Below are 24201 nucleotides of genomic sequence, written 5' to 3' on the forward strand. Positions count from 1 at the left end.
TGATACCGAGACGGTTCAGCGATCCAAACTGATGAATGGTATACTGTTTGGTGTTCGAGACAACTGCCCTTCCAACCTCTGAGAAACGTTCCTTGCTGCATCAGGGACTCGATACAGAGGTTCCTGACCCATATTTCCTCGTCATAGTGAGGTCTCCCTCAGCTGCCAGCATAATTCTCTCCTCCAGATACAGCTGTTAGCCTGCTAGGCTACTGATGGTAGCTACTCTGACTGGCCGCACAGACAGACCCGCCGCGGCGACAACATCCCTCCTCAAACGGAATATGCGTAAACGCACGGCACAATTTTTTTGGACGAGACGCAGCACAACCACAGCAGGCGGTTGATCACACAATACCTCATCGTCAACAATAAATATAATATTCGTGGACATCGTGCTCATCCTTCTATCTGGTCTGCAACGTTCCGGGGGATTCCTTTTTGAAATCGTTCATCCCCCTCGGTGTGATATTTGACAGGTCCCTTTGTTGGGTGGAGTCAAGTCCAGAATTGTCGACATTAGAATCATCACTGGTATTATTTCAGGTGGGTGAAAGAAACCGCGTTCACATGACGCCGTACGACATCTCCAAATGTTGCATGTACGTGTTGAAACAGGGATTATGCCATATTGGTTTTACGGACTAATTTACTCTTTGTAGGCAATAGGGGCGCGTGAAGGTTTATTCTGCCAGAACAGCCCATATTGAAGTGTTGATCAATAATCGGATTCAGCGCCTTAGATGCACAGTTAGGTAGCCTTGAGCGAATAATGCTCATAATTAAGTCGGTGTGTTCAGTTTTAATAGTCTCCGATTGTAAAATGTGTGCACATGGTTGGGATTAGGTTATCAAACCATTTATGTTGACCAGGTCGGTAACGACCGTTATGACCGGGTTATAGCGAGGTGTTTTGGGCGCACCCACCCTGGAAAATGATTCCATTGAATAGCCTTAGCTAGTCCGTCTAGTTACAGCCAGCCTCCTATCCAACCCAGCCGTGGTAGAGCTTTGACAAGAAGTGGCTTCAACAACCGTTACATTAAATGCAATAACCCGACGGATTGTCCATGCAAAGCTGTGCCGTATAGGAGACTGTTTTATCTGTTGAGACTTAGTTACCCATGCGTATGTATTGGTGGCCCCGGCAATCGAACACGTTACTCTGGAGATGCAAACATCACGATCCAATTTGCATACATGAAGGCAGGCAGGCAGGTGTGTGTGTGTGTCTGTGTGTTTATATGTATGTGTGTCTGTGTGTGTGTGTATATATATATATATATATATATATACGTACATACGTGTATATATACATATACATACATACATACATACATACGTACGTACGTACATACATACATACATACATACATACATACATACGTACGTACATACGTGTATATATACATATACATATACATACATACATGTGTATATATACATATACATACATACATGTGTATATATATATATATACATACATACATGTGTATATATATATATATATACATACATACATACATGTGTGTGTGTGTGTGTATATATATATATATATATATATATATATATATATATATATATATATATATATATATATATATATATATATACATACATACATACATGTGTGTATATACATACATACATACATGTGTGTATATACATACATACATGTGTGTATATACATACATACATACATGTGTGTATATACATACATACATACATGTGTGTATATATATATATATACATGTGTATGTGTGTGCGTATGTATGCATATATGATTCTGCGTGTGTGTGTGTGTGTGTATATACACTCACCTAAAGGATTATTAGGAACACCTGTTCAATTTCTCATTAATGCAATTATCTAATCAACCAATCACATGGCAGTTGCTTCAATGCATTTAGGGGTGTGGTCCCGGTCAAGACAATCTCCTGAACTCCAAACTGAATGTCAGAATGGGAAAGAAAGGTGATTTAAGCAATTTTGAGCGTGGCATGGTTGTTGGTGCCAGACGGCCCGGTCTGAGTATTTCACAATCTGCTCAGTTACTGGGATTTTCACCCACAACCATTTCTAGGGTTTACAAAGAATGGTGTGAAAAGGGAAAAACATCCAGTATGTGGCAGTCCTGTGGGCGAAAATGCCTTGTTGATGCTAGAGGTCAGAGGAGAATGGGCCGACTGATTCAAGCTGATAGAAGAGCAACTTTGACTGAAATAACCACTCGTTACAACCGAGGTATGCAGTAAAGCATTTGTGAAGCCACAACACGCACAACCTTGAGGCGGATGGGCTACAACAGCAGAAGACCCCACCGGGTACCACTCATCTCCACTACAAATAGGAAAAAGAGGCTACAATTTGCGGGAGCTCACCAAAATTGGACAGTTAAAGACTGGAAGAATGTTGCCTGGTCTGATGAGTCTCGATTTCTGTTGAGACATTCAGATGGTAGAGTCCGAATTTGGCGTTAAACAGAATGAGAACATGGATCCATCATGCCTTGTTACCACTTTGCAGGCTGGTGGTGGTGGTGTAATGGTGTGGGGGATGTTTTCTTGGCACACTTTAGGCCCCTTAGTGCCAATTGGGCATCGTTTAAATGCCACGGCCTACCTGAGCATTGTTTCTGACCATGTCCATCCCTTTATGACCACCATGTACCCATCCTCTGATGGTTACTTCCAGCAGGATAATGCACCATGTCACAAAGCTCGAATCATTTCAAATTGGAACATGACAATGAGTTCACTGTACTGAAATGGCCCCCACTGTCACCAGATCTCAACCCAATAGAGCATCTTTGGGATGTGGTGGAACGGGAGCTTCGTGCCCTGGATGTGCATCCCACAAATCTCCATCAACTGCAAGATGCTATTCTATCAATATGGGCCAACATTTCTAAAGAATTCTTTCAGCACCTTGTTGAATCAATGCCACGTAGAATTAAGGCAGTTCTGAAGGCGAAAGAATGTCAAACACAGTATTAGTATGGTGTTCCTAATAATCCTTTAGGTGAGTGTATATAATGGAGTGTTTTGAATCAAAAATGCTAATTGGCTGGTAGACGTGGTATGAGACTGTTTAACACAGGTATGATATCACATCACTTTCTACTGCTCTAATAACTTTGGTTTATAAGAGCAATAAGGCATCGTGGGGGTTTGTAACATATAACCCACACACCACTGTTAAGCATTGTGTCCAGGGACTCCGTGTGTATGTTTGTGTGTATGTATTTGTATGTGTGTGTGTGTATATATATATATATATATATATATATATCAACGTGAACAGTTAAGAGGTGACTCCGGGATGCTGGACCTCTAGGCAGAGTTCTTCCTCTGTCCAATGTCTGTGTGCTTTTGCCCATCCTAATCTTTTCTTTTAATTGGCCAGTCAGAGATATGGCTTTTTCTTAGCAATTCTGCCTGGAAGGCCATCATCCCAGAGTTGCCTCTTCACTGTTGATGTTTAGACTAGTGTTTTGTGGGTACCATTTAATGAAGCTGCCAGTTGAGGACCGGTGAGGCATCTGTTTTTCAAACTAGACACTTTAATGTATTTATTCTCTTGCTCAGTTGTTCACCAGGGCCTCCCACTGCTCTTTCTATTCTGGTTAGAGCCAGTTTGCACTGTCCTCTGAATGGAGTAGTACACAGCTCTGTACGAGATCTTTAGTTTCTTGGCACTTTCTCACATGGAATATCCTTAATTCCTCAGAACAAGAATAGACTAATGAGTTTCAGAAGGAAGTTCTTTGTTTCTGGCCATTTTCAGCCTGTTATCGAACCCAAAAACGCTGACGCTGAAGTTACTGAACTAGTCTAAAGAAAGACAGTTTTATTGCTTCCTTAATCAGCACAACCTTTTTCTGTGGTGCTAAGATAATTGCTAACAGGTTTTTAAATGATCAATTAGCTTTTTAAAATGATAAACTTGAATTAGCAAACACAACGTGCCACTGGAACACAGGAGTGATGGTGCTGATAATGGGCCTCTATATGCCTAAATAGATGTTCCATAAAAAATCTGCTGTTTCCACTACAATAGTCATTTACAGCATGAACAATGTCTACATTGTTCTGATCAATTTTGTTATTTTAAGTGACAAAATAAAATGCTTTTCTTTCAAAAACAAGGACATTTCTAAGTGACCCCAAACCTTTAAATGGTAGTCTGTGTGTATATGTATGTACAGTACAGGCCAAAAGTTTGGACACACCTCATTCAATGCGTTTTCTTTATTTTCATGCCTATTTACATTGTAGATTCTCACTGAAGGCATCAAAACTTTTAATGAACACATATGGAATTATGTACTTAACAAAAAAGTGTGAAATAACTGAAAACGTTATATTTTGGATTCCTCAAAGTAGCCACCCTTTGCTTTTTTGATAGCGCTGCAAACCCTTGGTGTTCTCTCAATGAGCTTCATGAGGTAGTCACCTGAAATGGTTTTCCCTTCACAGGTATGCCTTGTCAGGGTTAATTAGTGGAATTTTTTCCCTTATTAATGGGGTTGGGACCATCAGTTGTGTTGTGCTTAAGTCAGGTTGATACACAGCCAACAGCCCTATTGGACAACTGTTAGAATTCATATTATGGCAAGAACCAATCAACTAAGTAAAGAGAAACGAGTGGCCATCATTACTTTAACAAATGAAGGTCAGTCTGTCCGGAAAATTGTGAAAACTTTGAATGTGTCCCCAAGTGCAGTCGCAAAAAACATCAAGCGCTACAACGAAACTGGCTCACATGAGGACCGCCCCAGGAAAGGCAGACCAAGAGTCACCTCTGCTGATGAGGATGAGTTCATCCAAGTCACCAGCCTCAGAAATCGCAGGTTAACAGCAGCTCAGATTAGAGACCAGCCGAATGCCACAGAGAGTTCTAGCAGCAGACACCTCTATAGAACAACAGTTAAGAGGAGACTGCACGAATCAGGCCCTCATGGTCAAGTAGCTGCTAGGAAACCACTGCTAAGGAGAGGCAACAAGCAGAAGAGATTTGTTTTGGCCAAGAAACACAAGGAATGGACATTAGACCAGTGGAAATCTGTGCTTTGGTCTGATGAGTCCAAATTTGAGATCTTTGGATCCAACCGTCGTCTCTTTGTGCGACTCAGAAAAGATGAACGGATGGATTTTACATGCCTGGTTCCCACTGTGAAGCATGGAGGAGGAGATGTGATGGTGTGGGGGTGCTTTGCTGGTGACGCTGTTGGGGATTTATTCGAAATTGAAGGCATACTGAACCAGCATGGCTACCACAGCATCCTGCAGTGACATGCCATCCCACCCAGTTTGCGTTTAGTTGGACCATCATTTATTTTTCAACAGGACAATGACTCTAATTGCTGCGCCAGATGACCTGGCCTGCACAGTCACCGGACCTGAACCCAATCGAGATGGTTTGGGGTGAGCTGGACCGCAGAGTGAAGGCAAAAGGGCCAACAAGTGCTAAACATCTCTGGGAACTCCTTCAAGACTCTTGGAAAACCATTTCAGGTGACTACCTCTTGAAGCTCATCATGAGAATGCCAAGAGTGTGCAAAGCAGTAATCAGAGCAAAGGGTGGCTACATTGAAGAAACTAGAATATAAGACATTTCTACAATGTAAATAGTCATGAAAATAAAGGAAACGCATTGAATGAGAAGGTGTCTCCAAACTTTTGGCCTGTACTGTGTGTGTGTGTATATATATGTATGTATGTGTGTGTGTGTATATATATAAATACACACATACATACAGTATCTCACAAAAGTGAGTACACCCCTCACATTTTTGTTAATATTTGAGTATATCTTTGCTACAATGTAAAGTAGTGAATGTACAGCTTGTATAACAGTGTAAATTTGCCATTCATGTCTAATGGCTAATGGCAACAAAAGTGGGTACACCTCTAAGTGAAAATTATATATATATTTTACCCCATTTTACCCTGTGTAAAATGGAAATAAAAACAGAATGCTATGATGTGCAAATCATTTAAACCCTAAATTCAATAAAAAAAAGTACAAAGACAACATATCATATGTTGAAACTGAAAATGTTTGCTATTCCTTGAAAAATATATGCCCACTTTGAATTTGATGCCAGCGACATGTTTCAAAAAAGCTGGGACAGAGGCAACAAAAGACTGGAAAAGTATAATACAAAAAAGGCTAACATGGTGGAACATCTCACAACTTATTAGTCTATTAACAACAGGTCAGTAGCATGATTGGGTATAAAAAGAGCATTCCAGAGAGGATGAGTCTTTTCGGAAGTAAAGATGGGGACGGGCTCACCACTCTGTGAATGTCTGTGGGGGCAAATAATTTAAGAATAAGTTTGGGAATCTCAATCTACAGTACATAATGTGATTAAAAGATTCAGACAATCCAGAGAAATTTCTGTACGCAAGGGACAAGGCCAAAAACCAATATTGGATGGCTGTGATCTTAGGGCCCTCAGGCGACACTGTATTAAAAACAGACACAATTCTGTAGCGGACATCACTGCATGGCCTCAGGAACACTTCCGAAAACCACTGTCTGTGAACACAGTTTGTTGCTGCATCCACAAATGCAAGTTAAAACTCTACCATGCAAAGAAGAAACCAGATATAAACAATATCCAGAAATACCACTGCGTTCTCTGGGCCCAAGCTCATTAAAGATGGACTGAGGCGAAATGGAAAACTGTCCTGTGGTCAGTTTCAAAATGTGAAATTATTTTGGGGAATCATGGACACCACGTCCTTCAGGCTAAAGAGGAAAGGGACCATCTGGCTTGTTATCAGTGCACAGTTGAAAAGCCAGCTTCTGTGAAGGCACCATTAATGCTGAACTATATATACAGGTTTTTGGAGTAACATATGCTGCCATCCAGACTACATATTTTTCAGGGAAGGCCTTGCTTATTTCAGCAGAACAATGCCAAACCACATTCTGCATGTATTATAGTATGGCTCTGTAGTAAGAGCCTGGGTGCTAAACTGGCCTGCCTGCAGTTCAGACCGGTCACCCACTGAAAACATTTGGTGCATTATAAAATGAGAAATACAACAAAGGAGACCCTGAATTGTTGAGCTGCTGAAATCCTACATCTTGCAAGAATGGGAAAACATTTCACTTTCAAAACTACAGAAATTGGTCTCAGTTCCCAAACGCTTACGGATTGTTGTTAAAATAAGAGGTGATGCAACACAGTGGTAAACATGCCCCTGTCCCAACTTTTTTGAAATGTGTTTCAGGCATCAAATTCAATATGGGCTTCTATGTGTGAGATAATTCTGTGTGACTGTAAATGGATCACTGGTCCTTGTCCCCTTGAGCAAGACACTTAACCCTAATTTCTCCGGTAAGTTAATTATAAAAGTGTTGAAGAAATGTAAATGATATGTAAATCATAAATGCAGAACATAATTTGTTTTCCTGGTCTGGGTGGCAGCATAACTAGGCCAGCAGTGTATAATGGTGTGCAACATAATGGTGTGGACAATAAAATGATGTTGGAGTACCAAGCCCACTGCCATTACAAAGGACCCTGTTCTTCTACTTGACAATTTAATCTCATTCACTTTTATTTTACTTAATGAGGAGATGCTGCCTGCAACAAACAACATACAAAATACACCGTACATTATCAATAAATATAAAACGTAATTATAGTGTCTTGTAGTGCTGACCGTAAACAATTATATTTACTCCTACTGAGTAACGTGTGAATTACCTGTAAGTCAGTGGATAAGTGTCGGATAAATGGCAAAGATTTAAATGGTGTACTAGTTTATTGGAGGAGGAGATGGAGTCTGTACAGCAGGGAATAGATTGTCAGTATCAATGAGCCCCTCCTGCTGCAGGGAGTATAACCCAGTTCACTAAGGTCAGTGGACTGATGTCCTTCATCACTGGGCTCAGGGTTGTTCTGGGCTATCAGTGATGTTGAGAGGCATTCGATTAGTAATTAAATGTAATCAGGCTATTTACTATGATTCATTTAGGTAAGGCTGGTGGTGGGAGGCAGCCAGATCCATCGTCCTCCTGTCTCTGGTCAGCGTCTCTGATGGAAGTGTGGATTGACCTGTAGTAGAGGGGTCCAGCCTTGCAAAGGGGACTCTGACATCATTTATTTAGGTCTAGAAACAGGCGGAAAATAATTTCTGCCCTATGGGCCTTGGTTAGAAGCACAAAACTAAATCAAGGGAGGCTTGAGCAGCTTAAGATGAGCAGCAACTCCCCTCTCTGCAGACGTATGGAAGCCCCTGGTTGGTATCTGTATGGAAACAGCACTCAAACTGTTTCTACAGGTCAGAGCATGGCAGGGGGTCCCACAGGGCCAGGCTTTACAGCTGTGAATATCTTAGTGATTCTTCTACCTAACTGAAGATGAACAGATACAGAAAAGGCCAATTGTAATCACGGACAAATTCTGACCAGGCTGATCCGCCGTCCAGAGGAGTTCACTAAAATATTTTGTTGTGAGGCAGGGGGCACCCAAACTGTGTCAGCGGCCGCAGGGGCACAGCCTGCTTGCCCCCCACCCACGCCCTCCTGGGGACCAGTCACGACATCTGGAAATGCTTTTTATTTCTTCTACTCAAACTCTTGATCATCGTCATTATAATGACTGATGACAACATCACATCCATACATGTAGAAACCATAGCTCTTCATTTGTTTTCTTCTCCCAGGTCATCATCATGAAGGACAGTGTGGTAACCAACAGCACAGCCAGTATCTCACATGCCAGGAAGGCTGTGGAGCAACTGAAGATGGAGGCGTGTATGGACAGGATAAAGGTATGGTACTGTGCATGTGCCAGTGTGTGGAGACAGCAGAAGGCGAGTAAAACATAAATAAATTGCCATGTGGGGGCAATTTCCTGGCTTAGGGGTTAGGTTTAGGGTGAAACTTACAATCAGGGTTAGGTTTAGGGTGAAACTTACAATCAGGGTTAGATTTAGCGTGAAACTTACAATCAAGGTTAGGTTTAGGGTGAAACTTACAATCAGGGTTAGGTTTAGGGTGAAACTTACAATCAGGGTTAGGTTTAGGGTGAAACTTACAATCAGGGTTAGGTTTAGGGTGAAACTTACAATCAGGGTTAGGTTTAGCGTGAAACTTACAATCAGGGTTAGGTTTAGGGTGAAACTTACAATCAGGGTTAGGTTTAGGGTGAAACCTACAATCAGGGTTAGGTTTAGGGTGAAACTTACAATCAGGGTTAGGTTTAGGGTGAAACTTACAATCAGGGTTAGGTTTAGGGTGAAACTTCTAATTAAGGTTAGGGTTAGGTGTTAGTGCTCGATTAAGTCCAGATATTAAGGCTAGATTAGGTTTAGGTATAACTTAGATCATTGAGGTTAATAAAGTTAAGATCTGTTTAGTGTTATAAGTTGTGTGTGTGTGTGTGTGCCCGCTGGGAACTGCTGCCCTCCAGTCTGCAGGTTTGGGGTGTGTTGTTAAAATTTCGGAGTGTCTTGGTTGAGGTGGAGGGTGTTTTGTATTTCGGAGTGTCTTGGTTGAGGTGGAGGGTGTTTTATATTTCTGAGTGTCTTGGTTGAGGTGGAGGGTGTTTTGTATTTCTGAGTGTCTTGGTTGAGGTCGAGGGTGTTTTGTATTTCGGAGTGTCTTGGTTGAGGTGGAGGGTGTTTTGTATTTCTGAGTGTCTTGGTTGAGGTGGAGGATGTTTTATATTTCTGAGTGTCTTGGTTGAGGTGGAGGGTGTTTTGTATTTCGGAGTGTCTTGGTTGAAGTGGAGGGTGTTTTGTATTTCTGAGTGTCTTGGTTGAGGTGGAGGGTGTTTTGTATTTCGGAGTGTCTTGGTTGAGGTGGAGGGTGTTTTGTATTTCTGAGTGTCTTGGTTGAGGTGGAGGGTGTTTTGTATTTCGGAGTGTCTTGGTTGAGGTGGAGGGTGTTTTGTATTTCGGAGTGTCTTGGTTGAGGTGGAGGGTGTTTTATATTTCGGAGTGTCTTGGTTGAGGTGGAGGGTGTTGTTCATATTTCGGAGTGTCTTGGTTGAGGTGGAGGGTGTTTTATATTTCGGAGTGTCTTAGTTGAGGTGGAGGGTGTTTTATATTTCTGAGTGTCTTGGTTGAGGTGGAGGGTGTTTTATATTTCGGAGTGTCTTGGTTGAGGTGGAGGGTGTTGTTCATATTTCGGAGTGTCTTGGTTGAGGTGGAGGGTGTTGTTCATATTTCGGAGTGTCTTGGTTGAGGTGGAGGGTGTTGTTCATATTTCGGAGTGTCTTGGTTGAGGTGGAGGGTGTTTCATATTTCGGAGTGTCTTGGTTGAGGTGGAGGGTGTTGTTCATATTTCGGAGTGTCTTGGTTGAGGTGGAGGATGTTTTATATTTCGGAGTGTCTTGGTTGAGGTGGAGGATGTTTTATATTTCGGAGTGTCTTGGTTGAGGTGGAGGGTGTTTTGTATTTCTGAGTGTCTTGGTTGAGGTGGAGGGTGTTTTGTATTTCTGAGTGTCTTGGTTGAGGTGGCGGGCAGCAGTCTGACAGGATGTTAACAACACACATCCTCCACAAGCGTTGCCCTCAGTGTCATGTCAAAGTGACGTTCAACCTGCTACTCCAGAAACCCCTTCAATGTCTATCCTTCATATTTCCATTAACCAGACTGAAAACATGTCAACCATCGAGAATTGAACCTCAGCGTTTGCTGAAGCTTGGACGCTGCCATTGGATCTAAAGCAATGCAAGTAGCGTCACTGAGTTATTTATTAACTGTTGATGGCTGATGGCCACGCTGAACAACTGATGGCTGATGGCCACGCTGAACAACTGATGGCCACGCTGAACACCTGCTGGCTGATGGCCACACTGAACACCTGATGGCTGATGGCCACGCTGAACACCTGCTGGCTGATGGCCACACTGAACACCTGATGGCTGATGGCCACGCAGAACACCTGATGGCCACGCAGAACACCTGATGGCCACGCTGAACATCTGATGGCTGATGGCCACGCAGAACACTTGATGGCCACGCAGAACACTTGATGGCCATGCTGAACACCTGATGACTGATGGCCACGCTGAACACCAGATGGCCACGCTGAACACCTGCTGGCTGATGGCCACGCTGAACACCAGATGGCCACGCTGAACACCTGCTGGCTGATGGCCACGCTGAACACCAGATGGCCACGCTGAACACCAGATGGCCACGCTGAACACCTGCTGACTGATGGCCACGCTGAACACCAGATGGCCACGCTGAACACCAGATGGCCACACTGAACACCTGCTGACTGATGGCCACGCTGAACACCAGATGGCCACACTGAACACCAGATGGCCACACTGAACACCAGATGGCCACACTGAACACCTGCTGACTGATGGCCACGCTGAACACCAGATGGCCACGCTGAACACCAGATGGCCACACTGAACACCTGCTGACTGATGGCCACGCTGAACACCAGATGGCCACGCTGAACACCAGATGGCCACACTGAACACCTGCTGACTGATGGCCACGCTGAACACCAGATGGCCACGCTGAACACCAGATGGCCACGCTGAACACCAGATGGCCACGCTGAACACCAGATGGCCACGCTGAACACCAGATTGCCACACTGAACACCAGATGGCTGTAGTGTAGCTTCTAGGTGAAGTGGAGGGAAGCATCGAGGTGTTTCTGTTCTGTGAGGTGTGTGTTTCTGTTCTGTGAGGTGTGTGTTTCTGTTCTGTGAGGTGTGTGTTTCTGTTCTGTGAGGTGTGTGTTTCTGTTCTGTGAGATGTGAATGTTTTTATTCTGTGAGATGTGTGTGTTTCTGCTCTGTGAGGCTTGTGTGTTTCTGTTCTTTGTGGTTTGTCAGTGTTTTCATGTCTGGAAGGCTATATTGTTTATCTGTTGTAATTAGGGTTATCAGATCATCTAATGGCGGATATTGTTCGAAGCAGCGTTTGACCTTTATTAATAAGGTGGAGTAGCTAATATCATTATACTGGTAGAGATCATTTCAGGTTTATAGACTCAATTTCTTAGTGAGTTAGTCAGAGAGGGGTTTTAGTCAGAGAGGGGTTTTAGTCAGAGAGGAGCCTCAATGTCCTTGTCATCTGAAACCAGCTGCTCACAGGATCAGGAGGCTTCATGGCCTGGAGGACAGGAGCGCTGCAATGACACACACCTAAACTGAACACACACACTCAGTGTCATCTCCTGGCCTGGAAGGCTGCCATTCCTCATCACCCTCTTTCTCTAAAACATAGATGCAGACCTGGTCTTTGCCAGGATCAGCTGCTGTATGAATGATCTTAAATGGACCAGTGATGTCAGGGATTGCATCATCTCCATGACGTCTGTTGGTTCATATCTGAATAAAGTCTTGGCCCTTGTTGACCTCAGAGCTATTTACGGGTGCTGACATTTGGGGTTTTGGGTGTTGCTCTCCTCTCCACCTCAGAGTGTAAAAGAAGAGTGCTGTCTGTGACAGTCTGTAGAGTGCTGTCTGTGACAGTCTGTAGAGTGCTGTCTGTGACAGTCTGTAGAGTGCTGTCTGTGACAGTCTGTAGAGTGCTGTCTGTGACAGTCTGTAGAGTGCTGTCTTTGACACTCTGTAGAGTGCTGTCTTTGACACTCTGTAGAGGGTTGAACATTAACAATGGCCCGCTGGCCCGGGGCCAGTACACAAAGATAGTCAGTAACCCATCCGGGCCAGTGCTCAATTTCCACATTTAAATTCATAGTACTGTCATTACTGGTTTCATCTTTTTGACCAATAATATTAGATGGCTCGTCTGTTTAGACCAATTATAGTTCATAGTGTATTCTAGAGAGGGACCCAAACATGGTATTGTATGAGGCAAAGCAAACGCAATATTTTTTGTTTGTTTCCTGGGGCGAAAACTATAATGGCAAGGGTCACGTGTTTAGCCATACGTGTCGTGTGTTCCCGACAAAAGCCGATAAGGCAGGGTTGTTTTTCAAGGGATCGGACAACTCCCAAAAATGTGCTCTTGACAGCCATGATCAGTCCCTGCAGCGTGTTGCCTGTATTGCTCCGAATGAATTAGGTGGCGCTTATCCAAATTGAAAAACGAATTGCGACCACCTACCATGTTATGATGAGGGAGAAACCATTCACTGACTACTATTATCAAGCTTTTTATTTTACAAGTATCTTCATGAAAAGATAATAATGACATTTATAGTAATATTTTGATTACTATTTATTAAAAAGTAATGATTTACATTGTGTCATATTTATGTAAACAGCAATTGCTTGCATCAGCTCATGTCATATTACATGCAAAACGGTGGCATAAATCAAAACTATATACCCAATAAGGCCAGTGAGTCTAACTGGCCCAAACTAAATTAAAAAACACACACTACAATTGTGTATTAACATTGTATAAGTATTGTGTGTAAATATCAAATCATCAGAACACAATGCTTAATGGCGCCGAGCTACATATTACAGGCTAATATGCTTTTAAAAGGGGGGAGGGGGAGTCTGTGACTGTCTGCAGAGGGGGAGTCTGTGACTGTCCTCAGAGGGGGAGTCTGTGACTGTCCGCAGAGGGGGAGCCTGTGACTGTCCGCAGAGGGTTAGTCTGTGACTGTCCGCAGAGGGTTAGTCTGTGACTGTCCGCAGAGGGTTAGTCTGTGACTGTCCGCAGAGGGGGAGTCTGTGACTGTCCTCAGAGGGGGAGTCTGTGACTGTCCGCAGAGGGGGAGTCTGTGACTGTCCGCAGAGGGGGAGTCTGTGACTGTCCGCAGAGGGGGAGTCTGTGACTGTCCTCAGAGGGGGAGTCTGTGACTGTCCTCAGAGGGGGTGTCTGTGACTGTCCTCAGAGGGGGTGTCTGTGACTGTCCTCAGAGGGGGTGTCTGTGACTGTCCTCAGAGGGGGAGTCTGTGACTGTCCTCAGAGGGGGTGTCTGTGACTGTCCTCAGAGGGGGTGTCTGTGACTGTCCTCAGAGGGGGTGTCTGTGACTGTCCTCAGAGGGGGAGTCTGTGACTGTCCTCAGAGGGGGAGTGTGTAGAGGTTAATCTGTAAAAGTCTCTAGTTGGCTGATTAAATCTGTCTGATTGAGGGATTGCTGGAATCACTAAATGTCTTATCACAAATTCATTCTATCTGTGGTAATGAGCAGGACTCTCTTCTCCTCTCATTGGATCTCAAGGGCTATACTGTCATGACTGCCCATTTGGTGAAACAGAAGGAACCGTCGTTATTTCCCCCTTTTTTGAAACACTGGTGATACCATTTAGAAACAGGAATGGACAGAAACGGCATGTTAGCAAACAGTAGCCTAGCAAAGCATAGCATACTAGCATTGTGATGAACTAAATTAGTAACAATAGTATTAAGCGTTATTGAATATGCAGGTAATAGCAATAGACTTAGGGCAGTCTAAGTGAGCACAGCATTTGTAACCCTTAACGCAGAGCAGCGGTAATCAAACTGATAGAGTACTTCTATAGCATTGAGCTAGCATGTGAGCATTATCCAGTTAAATGATGCTAAACAGCATATAGTTGTTTAGTGCAGTGATGACAACTACTGACCAATAACAGGTGAACAGTACTAGACTTCACACAGTGACTGGTTTGGCACCTTGACAACTGTTCGACTGTCCGTCACATCAGGGGGCTGCTGCCAGCTCTGACTTGACAAATCAGATTAATGGAAAGATGCCGGCCTGTTGGCCAGGCCATCCCATTCTGAGAGTACCGCATGCAGGCGTGTGGTTGGAGTAGACACGAGAAACCAGACAGCCCCGTCAAAGATGTGCCCCCAGTTTTTGGATCCATGTTGTTCTGATAATTGCACCACAGAGAAATGCTGCAGAACATGAAATCTCACTCACACATCCTGGCCGTTGTTGCCTCTCCCTCTGGCCGATGATGCCCTGAAAATCATTGCATGCCCTACAGCCTCCATGGCTTTTGTTCCCCCACTAATGTCTAAATCTCATGGTCAGTAGTCGGTTTGTTTGTTCATAAGTTTGGGAGTAAAGTGTGTCTTAAACCAAATGTAAATGTTACATTGTAGTTGGCACAGAATTATGATTTCACCATGGACTATCAAGATTATCATCTGATGATTTTGGGAGCAGCGTCACACATCACGTTATTCAATGCCACTTGCAGAAGCTCAACTGAGAACAACCACAACAACGGACTACATGTAGGTAGGCAAGCTAGCTAATTATCGATCGACAGATAGCTGACTTAGGCCTAGTCCACACATATGTTTTTAAAATGGGGGGTTTTCTATGCATTTTTGTGTCGTTGTCTCTTTTGTTTGATGTCAGAGTGTGCGCTGTTGTCTTTGTTCACATGAGGCGATTTTGTGCAATGGCGGACCTAGCCAAAATAGTGCTGGTTTTAATCTTTTTAACAGGACTTTTTACATGTTTACACAAAATGTACAGTTACTCTCCCACTGTACTGAGGAACAGAGGCGTCAGAATGCAACGGAGGTCACTGCTGCACCCAACACCCGTGCCGTTGTTAGCCGACTGGAACCGGTAATAACCTTTTTCAGGCTTCTGATTGGCCAGCATGGTTTTTAAGTTAGGGTTGTATTGTTGCCTATTGGTTTGGCATGCTCTTGACAGGGCTTGACAGACAGATTTTTTTAAAACAGTGCTTGTATTGACAGGATTTGTTTGTAAGAACAAAGGCGATAAAAACACAGTTTTTAAAAAATCTGTGTATGTGTGGACTAGGCCTTATTTAGCGCTTAACTGAATCAAACCTGTTTTTGAAGGTGCATTCATAAGCAACAGAGAAATGGAAAGTTCTGACCTCCGAGTGGGAGAATACACCTGAACACCTTTTAAGAGATCAGAGAAGTAACGTTGAGTTTGACATCACTCGACATGGCAGCGTTTGTGGTGAAAGATTAAAAAACAAAAATGACTTGCTCCATGCACAAATAAGTCACTATATTTGTTTATTTAGGTCATACTCAGTAGTGCAGGTGATTGTGATGTTAAAGGGTACTTGTGGTTTACTTTTGTATGACTGAGGTAATGTAAGATCCAAATCCTTTTATTTCACTCAAGCCTGGACCACAGTCAGTTCAGCTTCTTAACGCCACAACGATCAGAAAAACATCTGACAGTGAAATGTCTTTCTGGGAAATTCAGGAGACATTTGAGGACATGAGAAACACCAGAATCTTAATATTGGTCCCTACACTCCTTCAAGGATCCAAATGGGCTCCAACACCAACATTAGCTTGAAGTACCTAAACAATAGCCACAAAATGATCAATATTCAGTTAGGCTGGGCGGAACATAATACATTCCTTACTGACCTGTGAGATTCACATCTCTTGATGACGCTTCTCTTTCTTTCCTTTTTATTTACCCTCCTTTCTCTTTCTCTCTCCTCTTGCTGCTCCTTCTTCTCCTCTGTCTTTCTCCTCCTCCCTCTGCAGATGGCTCAGGCCTCCACACCTATCCCAGAGCCCCAGCCTTTCCTGAATACACAGCTGTGCCTTTCCTCTCCCTCGCTGAGCAACAACCCCCACTTATGTTCCTTTCTGTCCAGAGGGGAAACACACAGCTCTGAGAGACTCGGTCAAGAGATTCACTGACAGCTGAAATGTAGTTGATATCGTGCTGTTGCAAGGGAGTGTGCATTCAGTGTGAAGCTCAAAGGGGTGATTTAAAGCTGTCCATAACCCTTGGTCCAGACCCAGTCTGATAACTACTGCTGCTTCCTATCGTATTCAGACAAGTCAGCCTTTAAGGTGATAATTCAGGAGTATGGCCCTGTGTCCAGCCTGGGGTCCAGGTTAGGTACTTGCACATGAAGCTGCCTGAACTATTTTGGCACCTGGCTATTTATGCCTATTTTTATTGGTATCTTTCTCCCCTGCCGCTTTTGTAGGTTTCCAAAGCAGCCGCTGACCTGATGGCGTACTGCGACGCGCACATACGCGATGACCCACTCATTGTGCCGGTGCCTGCTTCAGAGAACCCCTTCCGGGAGAAGAAATTCTTCTGCACCATCCTCTGATGCCCGATAGGGGGCAGACCAGCCCTAGGCCGGGCCCTGGTTCAGGCGTGGAATAACGCCTGCCGTCTCCTCTTCTGTCTTCACAACACCTGAAGCTAACAACACGCTGTGAAAGAAACCAGGAAGTGGCTGCCCTCTCAACCTTGTAGTTTTTCAACTTTTGTAGTTTTTTTGAATGGTCTTCAAGTGCAACTGTATGAAAATGTTCTTCATGAAGAAAAAAAAAACTTGATAAAAGGCATCTGATAGATGTAAATTCATTCACATATAGTTTTATGTATATCTTAAATGATCAAGTTTTTATTTTTTTTATTATATAACCTTGAAGCTCATTCAAAAGTTTATGGGATAGTGTCTGGAAGTAAAGTTTATGGGATAGTGTCTGGAAGTAATGTGAAAGTGTTCATCAGTTTTAAAGAAAACTAGCCAATGTTAATGCAGGTGTGACATTCTACTGGCTATTGTTGAGGTTAAGCTGAGGTTGCCAGGTGTGGACTGGGTGGTGGGTGAGGGCTGTCTCTGCTGTGTTTGGTGGGGCGGGTTACAGTTTCCTGTATTGTTTCAAACTGTTGGTTTCTTCTTATTGCCTGGGTATTGTTACAGAATAGCCTTGAACAGTGCTTTATGTAGGGTTGCAAAATCCTGGTAACACTCCCAAAACATGGTTTTCCAGAAATTATGATTTACAATGGACTATGGGAATCTAGAAATCTCTTGGGAAGATTTCTGGAAAACTGTTGGGGGGGTAATTGTAATTTTGCAACCCTTTATGATGAGATAATAATCTTTTTATTATTACTATGTCTTTTGAGATAATGGTTTTTTATTATTATTTTTTAGCCCAGTATTTTATATAGTCTTGGATCTTGAAAATATAGACTTTGTTAATCCATCCCTAGGATGAGGTGTAAATAGCATGTTAGCTCATGTGTTGTTTTTCCAACATAGTCCCATCTGGTGTTTTAGTAGGAAGGTAACAGTCACACTATATATACATCCCCAAACAACCCACCTGAGGCCTTGTTCCACCTGAGGCCCTGTTCCACCTGAGATCCAACTCTTTTATACACAGTAAGCATCTGCTCAAGAATGGGGGGAAACAAGCTTTCATCCAGGAGGATGGGGCAGGAAATGGGCAACAAGCAGTAATTCTAACCGTAGAACCAAAAATGAGAAGACATTTTACGGCATTATACAGCATCAAATTAATACATATAACTGGGGGTGTAACAGTGAAAGTCACGGTTTGGTACGTACCAAAGATTTTAAGGGACAGTTGAATACAATTTTGTTACAGTGGGAAAAGACACGCAAAACATGACATTTCTTTTAATTTATTATTACAATTACAGCATTTTGCAGTTACTCACTGGCAGAGGCGTCGCTAGGATCACAATACAATCAGGGCTTACCTGTTCCAAAAAAAGTGCTAACTCTGAGTTTGACATTCCTGGCCTTGCTAACATTAGCTTAGGGTTCCTGGTTGCTAGCTATAGACAGCTAGTCTACCTGGGGATGTCCATCTGCTTTTTGGGCTTTCGCTTGATTTTCTCATCGCTAGCCACTTGTGGGTATGTACACTTTGTTGTGTTTATCAGTGCCGGGAGTTCATGTTTACAAGCTCCTATAGCTAGCTAGCTAATACAGCTACATAGTAGTAGTATGAAGTCAATCCACACAGGTAGGATATCCAATAATTAGGTTAATGAAATTGGAATTGCTCTATAGGAGATGTCTGGAAAAGTGTACCTGACATACCTTTCTGATTGGCTGTTGCCCACCACTGGCAAGTGAAATTACATGTTCTAGGCTACTTCAGTTGCTATGTTACAGCTCCAAGATCCGTCTCCGGAGGGAAACTCATTCAGAATGTTAGTTTCACACAAAGAAAGAAACTTATGTGGTTAAAACTAGGCTATATTCATTCGGATCACAACGCGTACCCAACCGAATGTCCTGTACTGAACGGTACGGTACGGACACGTGTGCTGTTACACTCCTACATATAACCATTAAAACGGATCTGACTCATTTTATAGGATCTTATTTTCTTCTGGTGTCGCCCAGGTCTGGGTACCAGGTCCTCTTTAATGTCTTACTACTGGTGTCCCCCAGGGCTTAGTACCAGGTCCTCTTTAATGTCTTACTACTGGTGTCCCCAGGGCTTAGTACCAGGTCCTCTTTAATGTCTTAATAATGGTGTCCCCCAGGGCATGGTACTATGTCCTTTTTAATGTCTCACAGCTGGTGTCTCCCAGGGTTAAGTACTATGTCCTCTTTAATGTCTTACTACTGGTGTCCCCCAGGGCTTAATACCAGGTCCTCTTTAATGTCGTACTACTAATGTCCTCCAGGTCTTGGCACCAGGTTGTCTTTAACATCTTGCTACTGGTGTCCCCCAGGTCTTGAAACCAGGTCCTCATCAATGTCTTACTACTGGTGTCCCCCAGGGCTTGGTACTAGGTCCTATTTAATGTATAATTACTGATGTCCCCCAGGGCTTAGTACCAGGTCCTCTTTAATGTCTTACTGCTGGTGTCCTCCAGGGCTTGGTACTAAATCCTCTGTAATCTATCCTACAACAATCTTAAACCAGTCAATCCTGCTGTAACTGCAGAATCTAACATTTTGACAAAAGCCATCTGAAATTTTGAACATGTATTTTAATATTCTATGTTGATTGTTTCTTTATTTGTTTCATTTCTTCATTTATTTTGCTTGCCCACATCACTGGGCTGGTTTTCTGAGCCTTTATCGTTTTCTCTATATTTTTCTTGTGTCCTGAATTAGTGAATGGCAGTGAATGACTGTGAATGGCAAGGCCTTGGTCTCTCCTCTCGGCTGTGTCCCACACTAGGATGTACAATGTGTGTATCTTTCCCAAAATCTGGTGAAGTGTAGATGGTTGAAAGATTGTGGATTATTCCCTGCTGATTTTGGGGATGTCTCTGAAACATCTGGGTATTTTGGATATTTGTCAGCCCTATGTCCAACACATGTACCCCTCTGTTGTCAGAGCGGATTTGTTTGAGTTTGTGTCACAAATCACATCTGATTCCCTAGATTGTGCGCTACTTTTGATGATGGCCCATGTGGCTTTGTAGTGGACTAGTTTGGGAAAAGAGCGCAATTTGTAGGGCAGGGTTTAGACCAGGGGAGGGCAAACATTTCGGCTCAGGGGCCACATCAGGATTTAGAAATTAAATGGAGGGCCGCTTTTGTTTTGTAATTTGTCAGTCATAAAAGATTTATGGGCCAGAAAAGGGCAGTAATTAAAACATTCATACAGTAGGTCCATTATCTCTAAATAATTAAAACCAGATTCCAATGTATAGGACTGGGCTGGTGAGTTTTTTTTTTTTCCCTCAAAACTCTTTTATTACTACTGGATAGAACTGCCCCGTGGGCCAGATGAAACTGCCTCATGGGCCAGATGAAACTGCCCCGTGGGCCAGATGAAACTTCCTCATGGGCCGTATTCACCCGGCGGGCCATAGTTTGCCCTCCTCTGGTGTAGACTAGAGATGATACATCATCAGTGCCAATTTATGTGAGAACAGTGGATGTAGGAGGGGCCTATTCTCTACAAAACTGTCAATGTGCAGCCTTTTTATTTTATTTTATAAAAGCACAATGTGGCAAATGTTTCCTCTTCATAATGGTAGTTACTCATATAGCATTTGTAAATGTTTACAAAAAAAACTATTAAAAAAAGTCATTGTTATTATTACTGGTAATATTATTTATGATTGATCGGAAGAGAAGCACTAAAAAAGAAAACGTGAAATTTAGATAGTTTAGCTAATGACTGGAGCTTGTATGATACTTCGGTTTAAACCATTTATAAAATGTGATTACTGATACTTCTTTCTGAATCTTTTTTTTAACAAACTGAGGATCTGTTTACATGTTATAAGATCCTTGTCTTGTCCAGGTTTGATCTGTATCAACAGAAACTCTTTATGTTCTGTGAAAATCAAACAAAATGTTTGGTGTGTTTGCAACATTCTACTAACTTTCCCAAAATCCATGGAATCCAGAATAAACAAACAGGACATCCTTCAACCAGGAGTTTTGGAACGCCTGTGAATTTTCTGAGAAGTTACAGGAATCTTGCAATCCTACAATATTTCTTAAATGTTGGTCTTGGTACTGTATAGTAGTAGTGAGGTATCAAACACCTTTCCCAGAACCATCACAGAAACCAGATATTGAATTTAGCTTAGTCCTTCATTTTTAAAAAATGTTATTAAGAGTGTTTTTTTCTGTCTTAGTGATCTGAGATGTTTCTCAGGGTCTCTGATTATAGCTCTGGTCCACTGTCATGGCAGAACACTGTAGCTCTGGTCCACTGTCATGGCAGAACACTGTAGCTCTGGTCCACTGTCATGGCAGAACACTGTAGCTCTGGTCCACTGTCATGGCAGAACACTGTAGCTCTTGTCCACTGTCATGGCAGAACACTGTAGCTCTGGTCCACTGTCATGGCAGAACACTGTAGCTCTGGTCCACTGTCATGGCAGAACACTGTAGCTCTGGTCCACTGTCATGGCAGAACACTGTAGCTCTGGTCCACTGTCATGGCAGAACACTATAGGTCCAGTGTAATAACAGAAAGTTCAGTGACACTCTGGGCCAGAGCTTGCCTCTTACACAGACCTCAGTTCCTGATTGGGGCCAAATCAGAACAGGAGAAGTGGAATGTGTCCCAAATGGCACCTTTTCTCTAAATAGTGCATTGTATTACATTTAGTATTATATAGGGTTATATAACTTATTACATAGCATTATTGAACATTATGCAGTGTTATTTCTACAGGGAACCCCTTTGAGTAACTCATTGTAACATTACATAATATATATCACGTGACTAATAATTATACAACATTGCGTTATATAACCTTATGTAGCAGTATATTACATTACAATATATACAGTGGGGAGAACAAGTATTTGATAACCTGCTGATTTTTCAGGTTTTCCTACTTACAAAGCATGTAAAGGTCTGTAATTTTTATCATAGGAACTCTTCAACTGTGAGTGACTGAATCTAAAACAAAAATCCAGATAATCACATTATGATTTTTAAGTAATTAATTTGCATTTTATTGCATGACATAAGTATTTGATACATCAGAAAAAGGAGCCACTCCTTAGTTGTGTGTTTCAGGTTGTTGTCATGCTGGATGACTCATCTTCAATGCTCTTACTAAGGGAAAGAGGTTGTTGGCCAAGATCTCATGATACATGGCCCCATCCATCCTCCCCTCAATACGGTGCAGTCGTCCTGTCCCCTTTGCAGAAAAGCATCCCCAAAGAAGTTTCCACCTCCCTGCTTCACGGTTGGGATGGTGTTCTTGGGGTTGTACTCATCCTTCTTCTTCCTCCAAACACGGCTAGTGGAGTTTAGACCAAAAAGCTCTTTTTGTCTCATCAGACCACATGACCTTCTCCCATTCCTCCTCTGGATCATCCAGATGGTCATTGGCAAACTTCAGACGGGCCTGGACATGCGCTGGCTTGAGCAGGGGGACCTTGCGTGCACTGCAGGATTTTAATCCATGACGGTGTAGTGTGTTACTAATGGTTTTCTTTGAGACTGTGGTCCCAGCTCTCTTCAGGTCATTGACCAGGTCCTGCCGTGTAGTTCTGGGCTGATCCCTCACCTTCCTCATGATCATTGATGCCCCACGAGGTGAAATCTTGCATGGAGCCCCAGACCGAGGGAGATTGAGCGTCATCTTGAACTTCTTCCATTTTCTAATAATTGCGCCAACAGTTGTTGCCTTCTCACCAAGCTGCTTGCCTATTGTCCTGTAGCCAATCCCAGCCTTGTGCAGGTCTACAATTTTATCCCTGATGTCTTTACACAGCTGTCTGGTCTTGGCCATTGTGGAGAGGTTGGTGTCTTTTTGATTGAGTGTGTGGACAGGTGTCTTTTATACAGGTGCAGTTAGTACAGGTAATGAGTGGGGAACAGGAGGGCTTCTTAAAGAAAAACGAACAGGTCTGTGAGAGAAGGAATTCTTACTGGTTGGTAGTTGATAATACTTATGTCATGCAATAAAATGCCAATTAATTATTTAAAAATCATACAATGTGATTTTCTGGATTTTTGTTATAGATTCCGTCTCTCGCGGTTGATGTGTAACTATGATAAAAATTACAGACCTCTACATGCTTTGTAAGTAGGAAAACCTGCAAAATCGTCAGTGTATCAAATACTTGTTCTCCCCACTGTACCATTTAATAACAATATCTAAGAAACAAGGTGCTCATTTTGGAATGCAGACAGCTTTCATGTTTCAAACATGACTTTGCATAGATTTATTTCTGACTATAAGATGGAGAACTGAGAGATCTTGTGCTGAGAATTACTGCCTCTTTTTAATGTCTTCGTTCCAAATGCCACCCTGTACCATACTGGTCCTGGTCAAATGCAGGGCACTAGGGAGTGGACCGGGTGGCATTGGGGAGTTAGCCTTGTGTAGGGCCTATAGAATATGGGTGGGTTATTTAACTCTAGAGGTTTGGATGTGTAGACGTGCAGCTGTACAAATAAATGGAATTTCTTTAAAAAATAAAGTGTATAACTAATTGCAGGCTTTGTATTAACCCTCTAGCTGGATCAACCATGAATTAAAGGAAATGGCAAATCAAGTGTTATGTGCTCCCTTTTTCTATAAGCCATTGAATTATTACAGTTCGTGTATAAATTAGACAAAGCTTATATCGTTTCAGTAATAGATCAGTGATAGCCCACGATTTGTTCAATGACCGTCATCATCGCCATCAGGACAGGAGCGAGGCATTCATGATACATTCAGCACCGACGTGTGTCCTGGGCGCACCGCTAGAACCGATCAGTAGACGAGGGGCAGCCGAAGCTTTAATATACCTTTGAGGCTTGTGTCGATATACGGTTCCTTAATCGAAGCTTTTACAGCAGTACACAGTAGGGACATCTGCTGGTTAGAAATTATATTAGAGGTTCAATGTCTTTATTGCCATATTTTCCCATTCTGTCCGTCAAAATTCTTGGCTTTATGGTTTGCTGTGCGCATTGACAATGGGAATACGTTAAAGTGCGGATGCGCATCCTACATATCTCTGGCATACTGTACAATGAATAAGCGAATTATATCAACATCATTAGTGTTGTTTAATCTGAAAACTGTTTTCTAAACTCTGAAAGGACTCGATC

General features: G+C 42.8%; 1 protein-coding gene across 1 annotated transcript; it reads left to right on the top strand.

The window, feature by feature from the left end:
* The first annotated feature begins 381 nt into the window (after positions 1–381).
* Positions 382–21973, top strand: LOC105006089 (guanine nucleotide-binding protein G(I)/G(S)/G(O) subunit gamma-4). The gene is made up of 3 exons (XM_010864431.4): positions 382–546; positions 8688–8795; positions 16869–21973. Exons 2-3 carry the CDS (start codon positions 8697–8699, stop codon positions 16995–16997), a joined length of 228 nt encoding a protein of 75 aa, XP_010862733.1. The 5' UTR covers positions 382–546; positions 8688–8696; the 3' UTR covers positions 16998–21973.
* The last annotated feature ends 2228 nt before the right edge of the window (positions 21974–24201 follow it).

The sequence above is a fragment of the Esox lucius genome, chromosome 5 (assembly GCF_011004845.1).
Source record: "Esox lucius isolate fEsoLuc1 chromosome 5, fEsoLuc1.pri, whole genome shotgun sequence".
NCBI classification, from domain to species: Eukaryota; Metazoa; Chordata; class Actinopteri; order Esociformes; family Esocidae; genus Esox; species Esox lucius.